The sequence below is a fragment of the Salvia miltiorrhiza genome, chromosome 7 (assembly GCF_028751815.1).
Source record: "Salvia miltiorrhiza cultivar Shanhuang (shh) chromosome 7, IMPLAD_Smil_shh, whole genome shotgun sequence".
Classification (NCBI taxonomy): domain Eukaryota; kingdom Viridiplantae; phylum Streptophyta; class Magnoliopsida; order Lamiales; family Lamiaceae; genus Salvia; species Salvia miltiorrhiza.
This window is the reverse complement of record NC_080393.1, coordinates 35070874-35094630: the sequence shown is the minus strand read 5'-3', so window position 1 is coordinate 35094630 and position 23757 is coordinate 35070874. Positions and strand designations below refer to the sequence as shown.

The 23757-nt window shown below is 35.4% G+C and overlaps 1 protein-coding gene across 1 annotated transcript; it reads left to right on the top strand.

Annotated features, from left to right (window-relative positions):
* The first annotated feature begins 21229 nt into the window (after nucleotides 1–21229).
* On the top strand, nucleotides 21230–23757 carry LOC130996175 (zinc finger protein 4-like). Its single transcript, XM_057921686.1, has 2 exons — nucleotides 21230–21717; nucleotides 22743–23757. The coding sequence occupies exon 2, from the start codon at nucleotides 22778–22780 to the stop codon at nucleotides 23480–23482; it is 705 nt and encodes a 234-aa protein (XP_057777669.1). The 5' UTR covers nucleotides 21230–21717; nucleotides 22743–22777; the 3' UTR covers nucleotides 23483–23757.

Below are 23757 nucleotides of genomic sequence, written 5' to 3'. Positions count from 1 at the left end.
TTACAACGAGGTTTTACACATATTTTAGGCTAAAATACTATGAATTCTAGTAGGAATATGACTCCTTTTGTACTTATAATAGAACTATAATTCTTCATGTTTACCAAAAGCTTCAAGATATCCTTGTCTTTGTAGAACGGATTTTGATCTTCAAGATAAGAATGAATCCCACAAAAATAGGGTTGCAAGGCTGCAGGCTTATCGACAGCGCTGTTATCGGCGAATTAGGGCTGATCTTTTTTTGATCTTCCGATTTTCAAGGGATGAATATTTTTGTCCTCATCAAGAAGCATGAAACCAAACTTGTGATTCTAAGATTTACCTATTTTGTTTATTAATTAGTATTATTTCATATATTTCTTCATTTAAAAGGATGTTGCCTAATTTGTTACTCCCTCCGTCCCAAACGAAATGGCCTATTTCTTTTCGGCACGGAGATTAAGAAATGTGTATAAAGTAGATAAAGTGGGTTGGTGAAAATTATTTAAATATTAAGTATAGAGAGAGAGTGTATTGCCAAAAAAGGAAACATGACATTTCATTTGGGACAGCCCAAAAAGGAAAACAGGACATTTCGTTTAGGACGGAGGGAGTATTTTATTATTCAGATTTAACAAGATTTCTCTCTTATTTACTTTTATGAATTGATCACACTTTAATTATAATTATTTAGTTAAGAATTGGGGCGTGATATTATCACTAAAAGATATTTAATACAAAAATACATTTTTGTATTGACTCTTACTGACTCCATCCTACAACCACCACCACTTTATAGATTCAACTCTTCAACGAATAAAAACGTCCACAACTTTTTATGTTTTCATTGTCTGATGAAGCTGTATTCCGATTATAAAATCTTTTGTAGTTGGTTATGTTCAAACTCTTCAGATTAAGTTATTAATGATTAATTTTTTCGAGGCATTTGCAAATCTTTTAAATCTACATATATCCTCCATCCATTCTCAATCAAGTAATTTATCTTGAAAAAAATCATGTTCTTAAATAAGTAGCTTATTTTAAAATTATATCCAAAATAATGTCAAGGTATCAGATTTACCCACCCTTTATTCACTACAAGAATTTGGCCGATTACTGATGAAAAAATTTCGTCGCTAAAGTCAAAAATTTTGTTGGTAAAGCCATATACCAACGGACGCCGTGTGTCGCCGTGAAAGTGGTCGGTAAAAAATGTACCGACGGAATTTCGCCTCCATCTCTAAATACCGACGAAAAAGACGACGGACCGTTCATAGGTGAGGACGCGACGACGATGACGTCGTCTGAAATCAGCAATAGAATTTATTTTTGTCGCTAATTTTTTTTTTTAATAATTTTTTTAAATATTTTTTTATTTTTTATTTTTATCAATCTAGATTTATTCCCCACAAGTATTTTGGTATTTATAATGTATTTTGAACTTAATTGCATACGTTAAGACAAACTTCTCAGTGGGTCACCCATCTTAGTTGTCCTCTATGTCAAGCACGCTTAACCTTGAAGTTCCTTTCGAGTGGTCACCAATACAGAACACGCGTATTATTGATATAACTAGCACCTATTAATTCATTAAACTCTATTTTAATATACAATATCATTTATTCATAACCTTAGAATATGTCGAGATGATATCTAAGACTTATGATGCCGATGAAAGAATGACGGAAAATATACGATCAAATTTAAAATAATATTATTATCGTTAGTTAAAAAAATATTATTGTTGAAAATAACAATAAATTTTAAAATATTCTCAATAATTTAAAAATAAGAAAAAAAATGGAATATTAAATTAAATAAATAATAAATAATATTTTTTATAAAATAAAATAAAAATAACAAAAAAATTAATAATATTTACCGATGGATTACCGACGGATTAATTAAAAAATAAATAAAAAATAAAAAATAATAAACTAATAGTAATATTTAACGACGGATAATTTTTCGTCGCTAAGAATTCAATCGCTATTCGGTCGGTAAGACTAAAAAAATAATAAAAAATAATATCTATTGACGAATTATTTTTCGTCGCTAATAATTTCATCGCTATTCGGTCGGTAAAATAAAAAAAATAAAAAATAAGTTAGCGGCGGATTATTTTTCATCTCTAATAATTTAGTCGTTAAACTTTTAAAAACATCTTCGTCAAAATTTCGCCGTTGTTTCGTCGGTAATCAGCGACGGATTATTTTCCGTCGCTAACTCCGTCGGTGTCCGATAATTTTTTTTTGTACTGATTTAACTTTTTGAAGTATAATTTTGCATACTTTTCACATTCCGCATAATAATTAATGATAAGATGACTACAACGTCGAGTGTGACAGGGACAGCTCCTACATTATAATAACCAATGGTGACTTGATTTAAAATTATTGTAGATGAGTGATTATATAATTTTTATTTCATTCTTATGGGTCGGGATATAAAATTTGATGATGAGCAATAAATAGTTTTAGAGAGAATGATGCAACCTTGTTTTTTTTGAGAGAAGAATGATGCAACTTTATGTAGGTGGAAATGGTCCACAGGTTTTGTGTGTGGGCAAAATAGGAGAATGAATAGAATTGATGAAACGAAACATGTGGTGTGTTGTGTGCAGAGGGCCAAGAATGATTTTTGCATCACTTATTTCACTCAGAGAAGCATGGGATGTGGTAATGGCAAAGTTATGGGTGGCCATTTTATGGCGGTTCCTTCCTCTATTTTTATAAAAGTGAATTTACTTTGATGGTAAAAGTTTCATTAGAACATAATGAATAATAAAATTTGAGAAAATTTTATATATTTTTCTTTTTTTATTATGTGTTTGTTAAATATTTTCACCACATTACTTAAAAATAATATTATCCAACATTAAAGAGAAATTGAGTGAAAATGAGCTGCTCGAGAAAATATTCCATTTTATTTGAATTTTTATTTTATTTAATAAATATGTGAAAATAATAAATAAATAAATAAAAGGTGAAAATATATTTTCCTCCAAAGTCAACACACCATGATGAAATAATCTTATGTTATACCGTCTGGGGGGATTATGATCGATACTATAATCACTATGTATCAGTATTACTACTATTGTAGGCGCGAAAATGCGTAACTTTTTGTAAATTTTAATTTGACTCAAGATTTTTTTTTATTATTGTATTTTAATGTTATGTCTTGATTAGGATTGGGCCTTGTTATAATGCATGTGTTTTAATATTATATATAAATAAAATTTATTAAAAAAAAGGAAAAACCTAACAACTTTTGAAGGTAGAAATGACACAAAAGAAGGTCGAGTCTCGTTAAAACCTGTTCAGAAAAAAAAATCAATGAGGAAAATTCCGTAAAAGAAAAAAGAGTACTCGTCTATTACAACGAACTAATCTGAAAAATATATGAAAAAATAAAAATCGATATTGAACGAGGCAAGAAAGAAAAACCAAACCACACCAATATGGAACCTAACTTTTTAGGTCCCAAACCCTAATGCACGTATTTTAATATTATAAATATATCAAAATCTTGAATTCGATCACATTATTATTCAAATTAAAATGATGAATACTAGTATATTTTTAAAATAAATAACAATGACACTTGATGATATTATGCATGATCAACTAAATGAGGATATATCTAATATCTAGAAGAAATAAAAAAAAAATCAAATTTAAAATTTAAAGATCTTAGATTTTTCATAGTTCACTAGACCTGCACCCATTATCTCTCGTGTGTACTAGATAAATTTATATTTCTATGCAATAACCTGCAAATTACAAAATACTGATAAATCATACTTAAAAATCAAAGTATCACATGCTCATAACTATAGAGACCTTATAATTCTCAAAAAACTATAGAGACCTTATATTATTGATACTCTACACTCTATAAAAAAGTCCAGATTTTAATTTGAAATTAATTTTAAATTGATTTTAAAATTGAGTGGTAATTTCGTAGTTATAATAAAATTGAAGGTTTATCTATAAATTATATATTTTCTTTTTATTTCCTTTTTCTTAATTAACCTTCTTATTTTATTTATTTTATTTCTTTCTAAAATTGTGAATTCAACTAATTATAAAATATGTAATATGCATATCAAATTAAAGATCATGATAATAACTTTAATTTAACATAGTTAATGTAAATATTTGATTTAAAATGTTAAAGTTACTATTTATTTAAAGATAATTTTTTAAAAAATCTCTTTCATCTCTCATCATTTTTTGAATAAATCTATTTTTAATTCTTTTTTATTTGTATTTTTATTTTTACTTTCATTTTTTTAAACTTTTTTGTTCCTTTTCATAATATCAATTTTATTATTGTGAATCTTCTTTATCTTTTATATTTTCTCAATCTTTAGCTCAAATATATTCAGTTAAAATTAAATTTATATTATATTATAAATATAATAATTGAGTTGGCATCAATTTTATATAAATATAAAAATATAAAAAGGTTTTCTTGTATTGCACGGAATGCAAATGTTAGTTCGTATTTTAAAATCAAGTATCATATGCTCATAACAATAGAGACTCTTAATAAGAATCGACCCTAGGATCTTTGGATTCAATGAAACTACTCAACCATTAAAGGGAGTACAAGACGATAAATTTGTGTACAGTGTGTTCGCCTACTGGTAGGTGGTTAATGCTCAAGTCCTTAAAATTTTGGGTTCGAGTTCATTGTCATGCAGGTCTTTAAATTTCTTTATGTACTTGTATAATTTATCAAAAAATAAGACGATAAATTTTATTCATAGGTTGCTTGAGGTTGACTAGACGTGACATAATTACAAATAGTTTTGCTGGATTAATTTTATTATTAGCCACTAATATGGAAATCTCATTTGGACGGATTTTTTTATTATTTCTATTTCCAATTATTTAATTAGAAGTCATTATATTGGACAATATGAATTTATGCATGATTCGAGAGGATTAAATTGGGGAAAAAGGGAAGCCAGACTTAGAGGGCGTTTGGCTAAGCTTATTTTAAAGAGCTTATAAGCTCTTGGAGCTTATAAGATGTTTCAAGAGCTTATAAGATGTAGTTTATTAGTAGCTTATAAGTTGTCAAAGTGTTTGGGTAATTTAGCTTATAAGCTAAAGAGAGAATTTTTAGTTAGTGAGAGAAAAAAAAAATTAGAGAGAGAGAGAAATCGAAGAAAAATGAAATTAAAATGATATATAATGAAAATAAAAAATTATAGTTGAATTATTTTTATAAAATGAGTGTTGCTTATAAGATAATGAGAAAATAAGTTGGGGTAGAGAAACTTATTTTTTTGGGAGCTTATAAGCTCTTAGAGCTTATTTTTGGAGCTTATAAGCTCTTAAAGAGCTTATTTTGCCAAACACTTTGAAGGAACTTATAAGCTCCTAAACAGCTTATAAGCTGTTTTAAAGAGCTTATAAGCTCAGCCAAACACCCTCTTAGGTGAGTCTTAATTAGCGCTAGAAAGAATATTTAAAAATATTTAATTAAGTCCCCAGGGAACAAACAAGGGGTGCAGTCAGGGATCAAATTTTACTGCTTTTTTTCTCTATTTTTTTTCTTATAAAATATATTTAAGTTATAAACATTTAAGTACAAAATAATAAAACGACGACGAAAAGCACTGCAGTAAAATAGTATACGAAATATATTATGCGTGCTCTTGCCTTTTAGTGCCCACACGTTTGACAAATATTTTGAGTAAAATTGACAAGTATTCTTAATATATACTATTAAAGTGAGTTTTTTTGAAGAAAAGTCAAAGTTATTTCGAACAAAAATTAACATTTTTTATGATTAAAAATAATAATTACTTTTGAAAATGCCTAACTTTTACATGATAGTTCTTATGAATAAAAGTACAATTATTTTGAATAAAAGTAACTAGTATTTAAAAGAAATTATAAATAACTTACCAGCTATTATTATTATTATTGTTATTGTTTTTCTAAGGTAAAATCTTATAAATAAATCATCAACCTGTATCTCATACATGACGCTGTCCAAAAGTAACAACGCCCAAGAGAATCAACAAGAAAAAACAGAGAGCAAACGAACTAAAGACATACATAGATGTAGCCCAAAAGTGACTACGTCCAAAATAAAACTGAGACAACATCAAAAAAGAAACAAACCACAACGAGCTAACTATCATCACAAAATCTGAACCTAAAGTTAGGATAACCAAGCTGGTCCATCCTAACTAGAGCAAAAAAATAATGAGCAAAAAGATAATCAAAAGTAGTCAAAGCCTGAGCCTGATGCCCTCTCCTAGCCAGGAAATAAGCAGGCCGGTTTCCCTCGCTATGTATGTGAGTGAAACGGACCCGCCGATGCTGAATAAGCTGTCGGATCCAGGCAATAGTATGACGGATACTAGCATGACCATGATGCCCGGCAGACATGAGTAAAACAATCGCTACAACATCCAACTCAACTCAGATAGGAGCTGAGAAAGTAGTAGCCAGCCTAAGGCCCTCGAGCAGAGTAGCTAACTCAGCCTCAAAACTAGAGATGACATCACATGGGGTGCATAAAGCAATAAACAGAGCTCCAGTGTGATCACGAACCACTCCTCCACCAGCACCACGCTGCGTCTGAGAGTCAGAAGAACCATCGGTGTTCAGCTTCACCCATGGGGACTCTGCAGGGAGCCAGCTCACCATAGTGGAACGAAGAATCCTCCTCACAGGGGAAGCTGAAGGCATGAAGTCAGCCAGGTGGCAGCACCACGATGTTGTTGCTGTTGTTGTTGTTGTTGTTGTACTACGATTTTAGGAAAAAACTAGCACACGCCCACTCGTGCGATGCACGATCAATATCGAAACTGAACGATATTTTAAATAAATAAATATGCATATTAAATATATACTATAATTTAAATATAAATATAAATCTAAATCTAAATAAAAAATTTTAATTATCCACAATATAATTTCAATAAAAACACGAATTTGAAAATATATAAATTTTCAAGTTTTGTATTTTCAATTACCAATTAATTGATTTTTATTGATAATTAAAAGAAATTATAAAAGAGAAATGAGAGATAAAAGATGAGAGAGAAAAAAATAATTTTGTAACTTTAATTGATAATAACTTATTCGTTTTAAATTTATTTTTTATAATTTTTATCTCAAATTAAAAATCTTTTCGTTATCTTTAATTTAACATTTATGTTGAATATCTTTTTATTAATCAAAGTTGACGATTTTTATAAAAGAATCAAAATAAAAAAGAAAAATAAGGAGAGAGAAATTTTGGTGGAAAAAAGTAGCCGTTATACTGCTCTTTTATATAATACATAGATTAGTACTATTTTTTTTAGTAAGTAACATTTGCTATGTGGTTTTTTTATTGAATAAATATAATTTTTAAAGGCATCATTAGAGAAAAGTGAGAATAGTTTCTTTATGTTTTTGTTATAAGAAAAAAAATACAATTTTAATAGAAATAATTGATACTATGAATAAAATTAAGCGAATGGGTCGAATTCAATTCTATCAAAATTGTCACACAGCCGCATATGAGACCGGCTCTATGTCACAATTCCATCAAAATTGTCGAAACATGTGAGATATATAGTCATAATATGACATTTAAGTTGAAACGAAAGATATCGACCTCGTACTCTAGATCTAGAAAAATGATTTAGTTATTTTGTTATATTTATTTTTTAGATATATTTTAAATAAAGCATGCGTTGACTTCGACTTAGTTCAATGTGCTAGTTGAGATATTATACAACGACGTATTTCTTTTTTAAATAAAATTCATGTATATTGCCACTAGAAGATGTTTCATACAAAAATACATTTTTGTATCGACTCTCATTGACTCCATTCTACGACGACCACCACTTTATAGATTCAACTGTTCAACGAATAAAAATATCCACAACTTTTTATGCTTAATCATTTTTTTTAAAATTAGAATAAATATTTATTATATAATCAAATAAGTAACTCGCACGCAGGTGGAACGGAAACATAGATAGAAAAATAATCAGTACGCAGGTAGAATCACTAACCACATAGAAGTGGAAAAATTACTCATATAAATGTGAAAAAACTACCCGCACGCAGACGAGATTAAATCCAAGTCCTCTAATAAATGAGAGTTTTTGGGTAGTTCGGTTTTGCTATTTGAGCTGGGCCTAATTGACTTTTTATGTTTAATCATTATTTTGATGAGGTTGTATTCCCATTATAAAATCTTATGTAATAAGTTAATACTTTAATTAGTTATGTTCTAACTCTTCAGATTAAATTATTAATGATTAACTAATTTTTCGAGGCATTTGCAATTAACTTAAATCTACATATATCCTGCTTCAATTCTCAATTAAGTAATTTATCATGTTCTGTTTTTTAGGGAAAAAAAAAATCATGTTCTTAAGCAAGTAGCTTATTTCAAACTTCTATCCAAAATTAATAATGTATAGGTATCAACTTTGTCAATGAGACCTAGCTCAAGTAGCAAAGCTGAGTCATTCAAAGATTCTCGTTTATAAGAGGTCTTGGGTTTAATCTCATCTGCGTGCGGGTAGTGATCCCGTCTACGTGCGGATAGTTTTTCCACTTTTGTGTGGATAGTGATCCCGCCTGCGTGCGGGTAATTTTTTCACCTTTGTGTGGTGTAGAGGTCCCGCCTGCGTGTGAGTCGCTTATTTGATTATATATTAAATACTTCTTGTAATTCTAAAAATATATATATATATATACATATGTATATATATATATATATATATATAGATGGGGAGGGCTACAGTAAAAACACTTCTTAAAATATAAATATAAACGTTTTTTAATGTACGAATTTTATCCAACATGGTTACGAATTCATCCAACATGGTTACGAATTGTGAAAAATAAATTTTTGCTACCTTTGGGATTCGAACCCAGGACCACGAATTCATCCAAAAGGGTTACGAATCAACCGTAGATCTTGATGATCTAAGGGCTGAAAATCATTTATATTTTATACACTTAAGAGTGTTTTTATTCTAGCCCTCCCCTATATATATATATATATATATATATATATATATATATAAATTTAAGTATGATTTTGCATACTTTTCACATTCCGCATAATAATTAAGGATAAGATGACTAAATTTTCCAGTTTTCTTAATATATACTCCATCCGTCCACCAAAAGTATGACACTTTTGGTGGGCACATGTTTTAAGAAAATAGTGGTGATTTTTATGTAGCGGAGAAATGGTCGCACCAAAATTTGAAATGAGTGATTGAGATTGAATTAATGATGATTTTTTTTGTAAATAAGAGGTGTTTGTAAGGATAAAAGATAAGAAAAAATGGGTGGGGTCTTGTCTTAAAATGAAAAGTGTCGTACTTTTCGTGGACACCTAAAATGGCAAAAGTGCCATACTTTTCGTAGACAGATTGAGTATTTCTTTGGATAGTGATAAATTTACATAATATGTACATACATAATTGGATATTTTGGTCATTTAATATTATAGTCAATTATTGGGTAAATATCACTAAGGATAATTATAAAACAATACCTACCGTTCTATTTTTTTTCTTGTTTGTGATGCACAAAAATAATTCGACAATCAGTAATTGACGTGCTCCGGTCAATTGTTATGTTGGCAGTACATGCAAAAAAAAAAAAGAGAGACAAAAGGAATTCCACATCATATGAAATATCTCACAAAAACTGTTTTCAACCAAAAACCATATTTCCATTCTCCCTCCCCCGCCCCCGCCCCCTACCCACTGCCATCTCCTCTGCCACCCCCTTGTCTATATGGTTTGTACTGCCCTCGCAGATCGAGCGTCGATCAAAAGTAGTTTAGGGAGAGTGAAGCTATCGGCGATGGTATAGGGGCCACGGCGATTCCTCAGTGAATCGATGGAAGAAGACAATGGCGGTGTCGGGATGGTGCCGACAAGTGTTGTTCGTCGTTCAGGCCCCATGCAAGAAAGATGAGAGAGTCGAGACAGCAGAGAGTGATGCTTCGGTTACTGCTCGCTGGAAATTGAAGAAGAAATGAAGAATAATGGGGCTATGAATTTTAGAGATTTTCATAAATTAAGAAATTCATGGATTATGTGATAGGGAAAATGAGATGATAAATTTAGGGGATTTATGTGTAAGTAAGAAATTGAGGCAAATCTAGAGGGGAAAAAAGGTGAGGAAGGGGCAGGAGGTGGCCGGCGGTGGTGCACCGCCGCCCGACCGAAAATTTGAGAGGGAAAATTAGATAGTTATGTTGGTGTTACCGTAAACAGAGATGAGAGGAGAGAGGGGCATCGACTGAGCGACATAGCCAGACCATGGACTGTCCGACGCAGCGGTGCGACACTGTGTTTGTGGGTGCATGAATTTCCCCAAAGTGTGTGTGTGCGCGTTTTCTGTTAAAGATGGCAGAGAGATTGAGAGTAAGAGAGATGATGAGAGTCATGAGAAAGGAAGGCGTCGACCGATGTTGCTGCTAGAATTTCAGAGGTGGCGGCGGACAACCATATCCTCTGCCGCCCACTGCCATCTCCTTTGCCACCCCATGTCCACCGCCATACTTCAGATGCAGTTTCAAAGATGTGGAATTTGTTTAGTTTTTTTTATTATTATTATTATTCCACGTGTACAACCAGCATGGCAATTGGCTGGAACATGTCAATTACTGATTGTCGGATTATTTTTGTGGGCCACAAATAAGAAAAAAATAAACGATGAGTATTATTTTCTAATTATCCTTAAGGTGGGATATTTTTAAGAAAATACCCAAACGATGAGTCAAAAACTGATATTTACCGTCAATTATTTCATATTTTTAATTGAAGTAATATTTTACACAATTATCATCCTCATGCAATAATTAAAGAAGATATTAATATATTTAATTACAAATCAAAATTCAAATTTTAAATTCCATATTCTTTCCTTAATAAGAACAATTTTTTTTATGAGAGAAAAGATAGACAACTTTATTCAACACAAGAACATGGAATGTGGAGATGACCCACCACAGTAATCGGGGGTTCATTCCAAACATGATGTGTTAAAATATCTCTCACAGCCTTCGCTAAACAATGAGCGACGGACGTTTTGTTCTCGCCTAACGTGTTGAATGAAGATATCCGGCAACTGTAGAAGCTCTTTTCAGCAAAAGGAGGCAATGATGCCCAACCCCAAAATATTTCTCTCGTTCGAACACACGGCATCACACGCCCTTTTGCTATTAGATTCCACAATGCCCTTCATGTAACCAAGGTCTTTTATCCAAGATAGAGCTTCCTTGATACCTAGCAACTCGCCTTCCTCCATACTACGACAACCCGACAGCTTAAGAGACTTCCCTATTGGTGCGATCGGCGAAATCAAAACAACAAAGAATACTACAACGATTTTACGTGGTTCGGGAAAACCCCTACATCCACGGGACAAGATCCGAGACTTTCATTCTTGGTAGGCCCCCAGAGATCAGAATATATATAATCCAAAGGGTTCTTTGAAGTATGCTTTCCTGCTTCAAATGGTAATTTCTTGCTTTTACCCAATATACATTGTTCACGCTGCTCCAGCTTAAAACTTCCAGGATTGTTGATGATGCCTTGTTTCAATAGATGGTTTAGGCTTCTTTCACCAACATGACCTAATATTTTGTGCCATAGCATAGAAGAGTCCACCTTTATTGCATTGTTGTTTCCCACAACAGTTTATGCTATCAGACAATAGAGACCATTTTTTCTTTCTCCTTTCATGACTACCTGTTTATTCTTACTGATAGTCAATCCATCTTTCTCTGAACTCCACTGATAGCCCTTTCTTTCCAGAGTTCTTAGAGATATGAGATTCCTTTTAAGTTTAGGAATAAATCTGACATTTTGTAGAGTTCTGACTGTACCATCATGGATTCTGAGCTTTATACTACCAATGCCTTCAACACTGCATGTCTGATCATTTCCAAGCAGCACTGAGCCCAACTTCTGGTGTTCTAATTATGAGAACCACTCTTCCACTAGACACATGTGGAAAGAGCAACCAGAATCAAGAACCCACTGATCATTAATGTGGTTTTTAACCACATTCAGTGCCTCTGCCATCTCACATTGCTCCACTTCCTTCTTCTCTGGCTTCTCACTGCAGTTTGACTGCTTCTGATTTCTTTTCCATACAAGACAATCTCTCTTCCAATGTCCTGGCTTCTTACCGTGGTAACAATTTTGTGTGTCAGCATCATCAACCTTTTTATCCTTGTCTTGTTTGCCTTTCTTGGGGTCTTTCTTACCCTTCTTAAACTTTCCTTCCTTCTGTTTTACAGACAAACCCTCACCAACACCCTCCTTTGGTTTAGTTGATGAAATGGAATTTTTCTGTAACTCCTTTGCCTTGAGTGCAGCTTGCACTTCTTCCACAGAGATATCCTTCTCTCTACCATAGAGCATCGCATCTTTCAATTGGTCAAAGGAAGATGGTAATGCATTGAGGAGGATAATGGCCTGATCCTCATCACAAATCTTGACATCCACATTCTCAAGATCATCCACCACCTTATTGAAAGCCTCCAGCTGATCCTCTAAGGGTTTTGCATCAATTATCTTGAAAGAATACAGTCTCTGCTTCAAGTACAATCTATTTGTCAATGATTTTGTCATATAGATTGCCTCAAGCTTTGACCAAACAGCCGCTGTTGATTTCTCCTTTGCAATCTCCCGCAAAACCTTATCGCCAATGCACAAAATTATCAGACTGTGAGCCTTCTCACGAATTTCTGCCATCTTGAGATTTGCCTCAGTAATTGCCGCAACCTTTTCTTTGGAATCGGTATCTTTGATCGAAGATGACGCTGATTCATCATCATCATTCTTCAATGCAGCAGCTAGTCCTTGTTGCGTCAATAACGCACGCATCTTAATCCGCCATAACCCAAAACCGCTCTTACCAGTGAACTTCTCCGATTCGATTCTTGGCATCGACATCCTTTCGCCGATTGTGGTCTCCCTTCCTACAGACGGCGCCACTTGTTGGTGCGATCGGCGAAATCAAAACAACAAAGAACACTACAATGATTTTACGTAGTTCGGGAAAATCCCTACATCCACGGGACAGGATCCGAGCTGAGAATTTTATTGAAACAAACTTAGAATGATTACAAGAATCTCTCAAACATTCAATTATCAACTAACTTTGAAAATAATCGAGTAGAACCACAAAGAATTTCTCTCTCTGTATCAACGCTCATCTATATCTATGAGAAGAAGATGACCCAATTATTTATAATAACTGATTCAATTGGAAACAGAAAATGAAACTGAAATACCTTTAGTAACTAAAACCCTCCGCATCCGAAAATTGCATAAAAGCCCCTCCGTTCAGTATTTACGATATCAGTCTATGAATCAAAATACCTCACCTGCACTGAAACTACGACTTCAATCTTAGACTGAAAACTTCAGTATATGAACTGAAATGCGTTTCTTAGCAAAAAATAACATTCCCGATCACAAAATCACCATCGTGATTACGGATAGCAATACCGATGCCCATAGTATGATCAGCTTTGAAGAAAGCGGCATCAACACTACATTTGATAGAACCCGTAGGAATGGAATGTCATCCTACACAGACGACGGCAGACGGCGGCCGAGAGCTCCGTTGAGCAGGACGATTCCGAGCCAATCTCCAGTCAGACCACACAACTGCATATATATATATTTATAATGTAAATTGTGCATTTCTTTTGGGATGTAGATTGTGATAAACATATTATATATATATATATATATGTCCAGCGTGGCGATGTCGGCCGGCCAAAGGAACGACGTCGTTTAGTTTTAATCAAAACGACGTCGTTTTAATTTCCAACTACAATTAAAAAAAACAAAAAATCTTGATTTTCAATTCCAACCACCGCTGCCGGGCTCCGGACTTCCAGCCACCAGACCACCACTGCCGCCGAGACCACAACACCCCTACTGCCACCCATCTCAAGCCACCGCCCATCTGAAGCCACCACCACCGATTCCACCTCAACTTCCAACCACCGCTGCCGGGCTCCGGACTTCCAGCCACCAGACCACCACTGCCGCCGAGACCACAACACCCCTACTGCCACCCATCTCAAGCCACCGCCCATCTGAAGCCACCACCACCGATTCCACCTCAACTTCCACCACCGCCGCCGCCGATTCCACATCAATTTTCACAGCAGCAATAGCCACCGCCGCTAGACCAAAACACCCCTACAGTTGCCGCCGCCATTGCTCCTCCCACTACCGCTGTGGACGGAAACTCCACATACACGTACAACAAACCAAAAAATCCCTAGATCCCCAAATCCAAAAATCCCTAAATCAACAAATCCCCAAATCCACAAACTAAAATGGGGATGAAATTGGGCGAGGGCTGTTGACGAGCCGGAAATGGAGAGAGAAAGAGGCGACCGACGGAGGTGGACGGATGCGGCGTGGGTGGATGAGGCGGCGACATGGGTGGGGATGGGGGTAGATGGAGGAGGTGGACGGGGTTTGGGGAATGAGGTAGGCTTGGGGTGTTTGCAGGCCGGGTGTTTGGGAGGTGGTGGTTGGGGTGGCGCCGGCGGTTGGGGAAGGGGGTAGGTTTGGGGGGTGTTTGGGGATGGGTTAGGGAAGATGACTTTTATTTTTTTTAAATTAATTATAAATAAATAAAATTATTAAAAAATTAAAAAAATGACATGTCATAGCTGATTTGGCATGAAATTGACATGTCATGGGTATTTGCCATGTCATCTCGCCGGATTTTTTAATTTTGGGAACATTAATATATATATATATATATATATATCTATGTGTGTGTGTGTAAATTTTATATATCTCATATATAATATGTAATTAATTTAAAAATGAAATACCACCATTTGAGAAAGAATAAAATTATATGAAAAAAGAAAAAGAAAGAAAAATGAATATATTACTCTAATACAATGATATTTTAGTTGCATGCTGGCGAGTGTTAGGTGTTGGGTGTCGAGCGTGGGATGAACCTTGTCGGGTATCAGGTGTTGGGCGTTGGATGCTAGAATTCATGTTGAGAAATCAAAAGAAAAACAACGAACACAGGAACACCAATCTTACGTGGTTCGGGTTAAACCCTACACCCACGGGCCAAGAAGAACGATCTGTATTATTCACCAATCAAACTTTGACTTTTACAGAGAATACAACCAAGAACAAGAAAAACAAGAATGAAGATCTAAATCAGACTTTGAAATACTTCAACTCTCTCCTCTCTGTTCTTTTTCTTCTCTGCAATACTAAAAGCTAAAAACTCCACGAAGAAGAAGAAGGTAATCACTAATTAGTTATAACTAACTAATTAGCTCAGGATTAATCACAGCCACAAGATCTAATTCTACGGCCAAGATTAAACCGAATAGAAACTCTTAATCGCAAACTTAATACCTCCGTGTATTCAAATTTGCAACTAAGTCCTTCCCATCTTAAACCACGACTTCAGCCAAAAACATCATACGATTTTAGCTGAACATAGATAACAATTTTCCACCTGTTCAGCTAAATTCAGTAAACTTCATGAACAAACAGATCAACCTCCAACTCCGATAAACAAACTTTGATACCAAAACTCCCATCAAGATAAACCTCCTGCAAACACCAACAACACTCAGACCTTAATTCTGAGCAACCAGCTGAATCATCTCCAAACAGTAAGCAAACTTAGAAACAGAAATAGCCTTTGTTAACATATCAGCTGCATTATCATCAGTAGAAACTTTCTTCATCAAAACAATCCCCTTCTCAACTATATCTCTAACAAAATGTAGCCTTATATCAATGTGCTTGGACCTCTCATGAAATGTCTGATGCTTTACCAAACAAAGAACGCTTTGACTATCACAATTAATCTCAACACATTCCTGAATTATATCAAAATCTGACAGAAGACCCTTGAGCCACATTGCCTCCTTAACAGCCTCAGTAATAGCCATATACTCAGCTTCTGTTGTAGAAAGAGCTACAACATGTTGTAGAGATGACTTCCAACTGATTGCTGAACCAAACAAAGTGAACACATATCCTGATTGAGACCTCCTGTTGTCAAGATTAGCTGCATAATCTGAGTCACAATAACCCTTTAAAGCTGCTTCAGACTTTCTTGAATCCCTTTTGAACAAAATTCCCTTACTTGCACTGCCCTTTAAGTACCTAAGCACCTTCTTAAGAGCTTCCCAGTGTTCCTTGCCAGGCTTTGACATGTATCTACTTGTTACACTTACAGCATGAGAAATATCTGGCCTAGTGCACACCATTGTGTACATTAGGCTTCCAACTAGATTTGAATAAGGAATATTTCTCATATCACTTATCTCAGCCTCTGTAGCAGGACACTGTTTATCAGATAGTTTAATATGAGTAGCTAAATGCACTGCTACTGTCTTAGCTTCATGCAAATTAAACTTCTTCAAAACCTTGTGTATATAATCCTCCTGCCCAAGCCATAGAGTTCCAGCAGCTCTGTCTCTTTTAATGTCCATACCAAGAATTCTCTTGGCAGCTCCCAAGTCTTTCATGTCAAAGCATTGCTTAAGATCAGCCTTTACCTTTTGAATTTCAGACTTCTCCTTACCAGCAATGAGCATGTCATCGACATATAACAATAGATAAACCACTGAAACTCCCTTATTCCTTTTTAGATAAACACAATTATCATATTCAGATTTCACAAAACCTATCCTTTCCATATGTTCATCAAACTTTAAGTGCCATTGTCTAGGACTTTGCTTCAAGCCATACAATGATTTTTGCAGCAAACATACCTTATCCTTTTCATTATGGTGTACAAATCCCTCGGGCTGCTGCATAAGAATATTTTCTTCTAGATCACCATGCAGAAAAGCTATTTTTACATCCATTTGTTCCAATTCTAAATCAAACTGAGCCACCATAGCAAGCATAACCCTTATTGAAGTATGTTTAACCACAGGAGAAAACACTTCAGTGTAGTCAATACCCTCATTTTGAGTGAAACCTCGAGCTACAAGTCTTGCCTTGTATCTCACTTGCCCAGTTTCAAAACACTCCACCTTTTTCTTGAAGATCCACTTACAAGAGACTAGTTTTCTACCAGCAGGTTTTGTTACTAATATCCAAGTACCATTCCTTTCTAGTGATTCCATTTCCTCCTTCATGGCCAACAACCACTTCTCCCTATTTGGACCTCGAATAGCTTCACCATAGTTCTTTGGCTCCTGATATTCTAGCTCTTCAGCTACTGATAAAGCATAATAAACCATATCAGCATGAGCATACCTTTGAGGAGGTGTTATATGTCTCCTTTCTCTATCACGAGCCAACTGATAGTTTCTCAGGGACTCTCACTGTGAATCTCTTCATTTTCTGGATCACCTCCATTTCCTTTCTCAGGCTCTACTATTTCTTCTTCGGCTATTTCTGAAGAACGCTCCACCAAAATCATGTTGTCTCTGTTGTTGGTCTCTGAACTCATTTCTTGTTGATTGCTTTGTAAGAATGGCATACTTGATTCATCAAAAGTAACATCCCTGCTTATCACCACCTTATTGTTTCCAGCCTCAGTACACCATAACTTGTAACCTTTAATTCCTTTAGGATACCCAATTAGAATACACCTCAATGCTCTAGGTTCTAACTTGTCTTGCTTAATATGAGCATAAGCTCTGCAGCCAAACACCCTTAGATGAGCATAATTTGGTGTATTCCCATACCAAACTTCATCTGGTATTCTGAGATCTATAGCAGATGAAGGAGAGCAATTTATAAGATGACTTGCTGTCATAGCAGCTTCTGCCCAGAACCTTTTAGAAAGCCCAGCTTCAAACAACATACACCTCACCTTCTCAAGAATTGTTCTATTCATCCTCTCTATTACCCCGTTCTGTTGGGGATTTCCTGGTACTGTCTTATGCCGTTTAATTCCCCTCTCAACACAGAAATCAGCAAAATCAGAAGATACAAACTCTAAGCCATTGTCTGTTCTAAGACACTTGAGCTTAGTACCCTTTTCATTTTCAACTTCATTGCACCACAACTTAAATTTCTCAAGAGCTTCTGTCTTATCCTTCAAGATATATATCCACAGTTTCCTTGAGAAATCATCCATGATTGACATGAAATACCTTCCTTTTCCTAAGCTTTCTGTCCTTGAGGGACCCCATAAATCTGAGTAAACATAATTCAGAGGGGCTTTGGATACATGTTTACCAGTTTGATAGGGTAGTTTCTTGCTTTTGCCAAGAATGCACTGCTCACAGGTCTTTAACTGAATGGTGGATGGGTTATTGATTGCTGACCTTTTCAATAACTCATTTAAACCTTTTTCACCCAGATGCCCGAGCCTTTTATGCCACAAAACTGAGTTATCAACTCTTATACTACTGGTTTCTCCAGTTACAGTTTCAGCTAAGAGATAATATAACCCATTTTGCCTTACTCCTTTCATTATCACAACAGAATCCTTGAGAATATCCATTCCAGCTTTAGAAGACTTCCATTCATATCCTTTAACTTCAAGAAGACCTAAGGATATTAAATTTCTTCTAAGAGATGGAATGTACCTTACTTGTTGAAGAGTTCTAATTGATCCATTATGCAGCTTTAACCTTATGCTGCCAACTCCTTTCACTGCACAAGCATGATCGTTTCCTAGCAACACAGTTCCTCCATCTTGGTGTTCTAACTCAGTAAACCACCCTTCATGTGGACACATGTGAAAAGAGCAGCCGGAGTCAAGTACCCAACGATCTTCAATGGGTGTTTCATTTAATGCTTCAGCTACATCACATTGTTCAGAGGTGGTGTTAGCTGCTTGCTTTAATTGGCCTCCTTGAGCATTCTTCTTCTTCCAAGCTGGACAGTCTCTCTTCCAATGGCCTGGTTTTTTGCAATGGTAACACTTATTTCCATCTTCTTCCTCTGAATCCTTTTTCCTTTTTCATCTCAGGTTTCTTGGAATCCTTCTTGGCTTTCTTTGAATTCTGCTTTCCAGATTCTTGCCAAGGCTTCTTATGCTTCGCAGTCAAACCTTCTCCAGATGCTTCTTGCTTAGAGGATGAAGATCTTTGAAGTTCTTTTGCCTTCAAAGCAGATTGTACCTCCTCAACTGAGATATCCTTTTCCCTGCCATAAAGCATGGCATCCTTGAGGTGATCATAGCTCTTAGGCAGGGCATTTAAGAGGATGATTGCCTGATCCTCCCCATCAATCTTTACATCGACATTTTCATGATCATCAATGATCTTATTGAAGATTTCCAGTTGATCTTCAATGGGCTTATCATCCTTAATCTTGAATGAATAGAGCCTTTGTTTCATATAGAGTCTATTAGCCAATGATTTGGCCATATAGAGAGACTCAAGCTTTGCCCAAACTCATGCGGCTGAGGTTTCCTTTGCTACTTCTCTCAAGACTTTGTCACCCAAGCATAATATGATCAAACTATGGGCCTTTTCCCTGATTTCCGCCATTTGAGCCACTGCTTTCTTGTCATCCCCTTCTCCCGAAGCTTTTGTCGAACTATCCGCCTCTTTCAAGGCAGATGCCAAACCCTGCTGAGTCAACAGAGCCTTCATTTTAATCCTCCATAACCCGAAATCATTCTTCCCGGTGAACTTCTCGGTTTCCATCTTTGCCAACGCCATTATCTTCCGATGATGATGATTGAACCGATTGCGCCTTGCCGGTTCCCACAGACGGCGCCACTTGTTGAGAAATCAAAAGAAAAACAACGAACACAGGAACACCAATCTTACGTGGTTCGGGTTAAACCCTACATCCACGGGCCAAGAAGAACGATCTGTATTATTCACCAATCAAACTTTGACTTTTACAGAGAATACAACCAAGAACAAGAAAAACAAGAATGAAGATCTAAATCAGACTTTGAAATACTTCAACTCTCTCATCTCTGTTCTTTTTCTTCTCTGCAATACTAAAAGCTAAAAACTCCACGAAGAAGAAGAAGGTAATCACTAATTAGTTATAACTAACTAATTAGCTCAGGATTAATCACAGCCACAAGATCTAATTCTACGGCCAAGATTAAACCGAACAGAAACTCTTAATTGCAAACTTAATACCTCCGTGTATTCAAATTTGCAACTAAGTCCTTCCCATCTTAAACCACGACTTCAGCCAAAAACATCATACGATTTTAGCTGAACATAGATAACAATTCACTAATTGAACAATGTGGTAAATATGTGACATTATTTTTAAAATTATAGTCTTTCATTTCAATTCTCTAATTCATAAATGTATTTTAATTCATCAAAATAAAATTAAAAAAATAATTTTACTATTTTATTTATTAAGATAATCTTTTAAAGTGGACGGACCCTAATTATCAGAGCCCAAATCTATCACCAATCAAATTAGCTATCTTTATATACTTATTTTTGTTTCTACTTTGAAAGACATGTAGGTATAGTAGTGAAAGTCGTGTGAACGGCCAAAAAAAGGTAAACTCAAATGATGTTTGTTTTCAACTTTCAAAAAAGTTTTTCTTTATAAAGTAATGTCCACTCCTTCATAGATCGAATCGTTTTATTAGCTTTTTCTTAGCGTGCTTAGTGTATTATCTTATGTTATTAATATATAATTCAGGTACTTAGGTAGGACTATTACATATAGTATCATTTTAGTGGCAATAAAGTATATAAGGTTGTAAATAATGCAATAATTGATTGTGCACTCAAAATCTAGACGATTATCAAATTCACAAGTCTGGCCAGATTTCCATTGGTGCGATAACAAAATTATTTTTTAAAATACAAATAAAATTATGTATATGATGTGGACAATGTAAACCATGCAACCACATGGCCAGTGTCCAATAGAAATTGAAGTCAGGTTTAAAACTCCACCTGTGATTGTGAATGTGATTTCTCTTTTTATTATTATTATTCAAGAGAAGAAAATCAACCTATGTTAATAATATCTCGCCCCCTTATTTACTCAACTTAGCTACCCTAATTCTTTAACTTAAGGGTGTTGTTTGCAGCCAATGATTGGATATTATTATTTGATTAGAGTAGGTTATATTTTTTTACCATTCTCCATACCAGTTTCCTATTTAAAAATAGAATTTATCCCATTTTATTTACGAATTATAAAAATAAATAGATATTTGATTGAGAATGATTGGACTTTGGCCCATCTTTAATTCTGAAAAAAAAAAAAGAATGGGAATTTTATATTCCTCCGTTCAATGATTCAGCCAGTTAATATGATTTATGTTGGCAGCTCCAAAAATGAGATGCATTAATGGAAAATAAATAAATTGCATGAATGAATGAACTTAAAAAACAGATTCTGAGCATGCTTTTTCGTTGGTGGGCGGTGTAAGAGATTGAAAGGATCCTTACACTACAGACACTAGTTTCTATGCTGTGTGGGACTCTCTCTCTCTCTCTCTCTCTCTCTCTGTCTTTATAGTTATTTACACATAATGCAAATGTTTTTCATTTGATAGTAGTTAAAGGAGTCCAACAAAAACAGTCCCCTCCCCCATCTGCTGTCTGTGTGTTTAATCAATCTCTGACTTATCTGACGTCCCACCACCTTCTCTCTCTCTCTCTCTCTCTCTAATGATCTTATCTCCATCCAACAATTCTTGTGTTTCTCTCCTCAACTCAACCATTTTTGGTAAAAACTAGAATCCTTCTGCAAATTCTGTCTTTTCACTTCTGAAGCTGAGGCCCCTCCCCTGCTTCAAGGTACCTTGCATCCCCTTTTACCTCTCTACTTTTTTACCTTTGCAGCCTTCCCTTTCTATGGACTCTGTGTGTTCTTGATTTGGATCTTCCATAAATCTTATTTTAAGGATGTGTTTGGTTTTACTTCTTCCTTTTTTTCTCCATAACAGAATTCTGATGCTGTCACAAGATTTTTGATCTGGGAATTCCTTGTTACAAATTGTGAATTTGCTATAATTTTACTCTCACATAATTTTGGTTTGTGATTCTTTTATTAATTCCTTTAGATATGGTGAGTGAGATACAGCCTTTTAAGGTTACTGGGACCATTTTATCAGGAACAAGGAAAAACATTTTATTGCCCATCTAATTTGTTCTTGTTTCAAAATAGGCCTTTATTGAGTATGAATCTACACCCACATCTTCTGAAATCTAGTTGCTTAGAATTATTCCATTCCATTCCCATCTATTTCTACAAAGTAAATTCATGGTGACACACAACATTTCTTGAACTCTATTTGCATATATATCTCTGAATTATTCAGCCTTATTTAGAGCAGAAGATATAAATTGATGTGGGCATGATACATATAGGCTTGAATTTGAGGTGGTTTATGAATGTTTTGCTTGTAAACTATGTATATCAGCATTAGCATTAGATGTTCTATTCCAATTTTTGGTGTATCAATTATATATGTTAAAATATTTTCAGATTGTCACTCTTTAGATGTGTCTTAAGTGTTTGATTTCTTGAATAGTCTTCAAAATGCATAATCCTCTCTTGGTTACTGAATTATATATACATCGTTTGTCCTTGATCATCTCTCGTTGCTTTTTTATGAAACGTTTACTTTGGATGGTAGATTAGATTTACAATATACATGATTGAGTATTTGGGAGGATTAAACGATGAAACGAGCTCAAAATTATTGAATCCTATCACTCAAAGTGAACTCCCCTTGGAGCATGTATATAGTGAGTGGTGTTTGTACTAGAGGACTATTTGTGTCTCTAAATTAAACTGATTAGTTTCTTGTTGATTTGAGGTGAGTGAGTAATAAAGGGGTTGAATCCATCCATTATGATGCCCCCAAATTTGAACATGGAATCCGAGGATGAATCCGAAGTGAGCAGCCAAGTAGCCTCCAACGCCTCCGTCTATTCCAAGGAAGAGAGCAGAAACGCCTCCTCCTGCCTCGACGACTCCTTCAAGCCCGTCGTGCTCGACCTCACCCTCGGCATCAATGGCTGCGGTGAACCTGACCTCAAAGTCCCTACCGAGGCCGTCGCCAACCACCCCCCTCCACCATCCTCGCGAGTCTTCTCGTGCAACTACTGCCGCCGCAAGTTCTACAGCTCCCAGGCATTGGGAGGGCACCAGAATGCGCACAAGCGCGAGAGGACGCTAGCCAAGAGGGCCATGCGTATGGAGATGTTCTCCGACAGATATGCCAGCCTCGCATCCCTCCCCCTCCACGGATCCGCCTTCCGGTCTCTAGGGATCCAAGCTCATGCTTCCATGCACCCGGAGCATGGGATACGAGGAGGAGGAGGTGGTGGTGGCGGTGGCGGAGCTAGGTTTGTTGATCAAGGCTACTTCGGATTGCCCCTCTATATGGAGTACAATGAAGGGGAGCTGTCGTGGCCGGGAAGCTTCCGACAAATGGAGGGCTTCCGGGGAAACCCGGCCCTCGACTCTGGGCAGTGCTCCGATATGGCGGAAGGGGCAGCTCCACCTCCGAGGACAGACCAGTCATCCCTTCCTGACCTAAACCTCAAACTTTGACAATTTTTTTGGCTCCTACCATTTTCTTCGAGCTCTGGAGTTTTACATGTGATGCATAAATATTGTACAAAGATTTGAGTGCTAGAGATGAAGATGATGATGATGATGATTTAGGCCCTGCTTCAAACACTTATATTCTTGGTAGATGAATTTGGTGTGGAGATGCTATATTTTGCTAGTTGGGGGATAAGAAGACTAATATTGTATCACTCTAATTAACAATCTATCTTTCCCTTTATTATGTGGGCTATACGTACTGTTAAAATTTTCATTTC

Coding starts and splice junctions, on each gene's coding strand:
- LOC130996175 (XM_057921686.1), top strand. CDS start 22,778: ATGATGCCCCCAAATTTGAACATGGAATCCGAGGATGAATCCGAAGTG.